The following is a 339-nucleotide window of genomic DNA, read 5'->3' as shown; positions in this document are numbered from 1 at the left end:
CGCTGCGAGAGGGTGGACATCTTCTACCTGCGAGGTGACCAGGGCCAGATCGTCGTCATCTCCTTGATCGCTGCCATCGTCACCCTCATCATCCTCGTCGTCTTTGTCTGCCTGTGCAGTCAGTACGTGGGGGGACGGGCTGAGGGGTGGGAATGGAAGGGGCAGCCCCGGATTGGGAGGGAATCCTGCCCAGGTCTGCTGGCTGGGGGCAGGTTGGATTTGGGCTGCCCCGTTCAGGCAGGACACGGCCTCTGAGGCTGCACAAGGCATTGCTCTGGGGCTGGAAACCATGTGCGACCCCATCCAGATCTTCTGTGAGGGGAAAGCAGAGGGAGGAGG

At 62.2% G+C, this 339-nt stretch overlaps 1 protein-coding gene across 1 annotated transcript in view; it reads left to right on the top strand.

Annotated features, from left to right (window-relative positions):
• Positions 1 to 122, top strand: part of BTC (betacellulin) — a gene marked incomplete at both ends in the record, with an annotated part of 852 nt that extends 730 nt beyond the window's left edge. The window contains one exon of the mRNA XM_029085359.1: positions 1 to 122. This exon is cut by the window's left edge and continues 1 nt beyond it. Within this exon, the coding sequence (XP_028941192.1) occupies positions 1 to 122 (122 nt within the window).
• Positions 123 to 339: the final 217 nt, after the last annotated feature.

This window comes from Antrostomus carolinensis, unplaced genomic scaffold (genome assembly GCF_000700745.2).
Source record: "Antrostomus carolinensis isolate BGI_N321 unplaced genomic scaffold, ASM70074v2 scaffold45386, whole genome shotgun sequence".
Lineage (NCBI taxonomy): Eukaryota > Metazoa > Chordata > Aves > Caprimulgiformes > Caprimulgidae > Antrostomus > Antrostomus carolinensis.
This window is presented reverse-complemented; position numbering and strand designations above follow the sequence as displayed.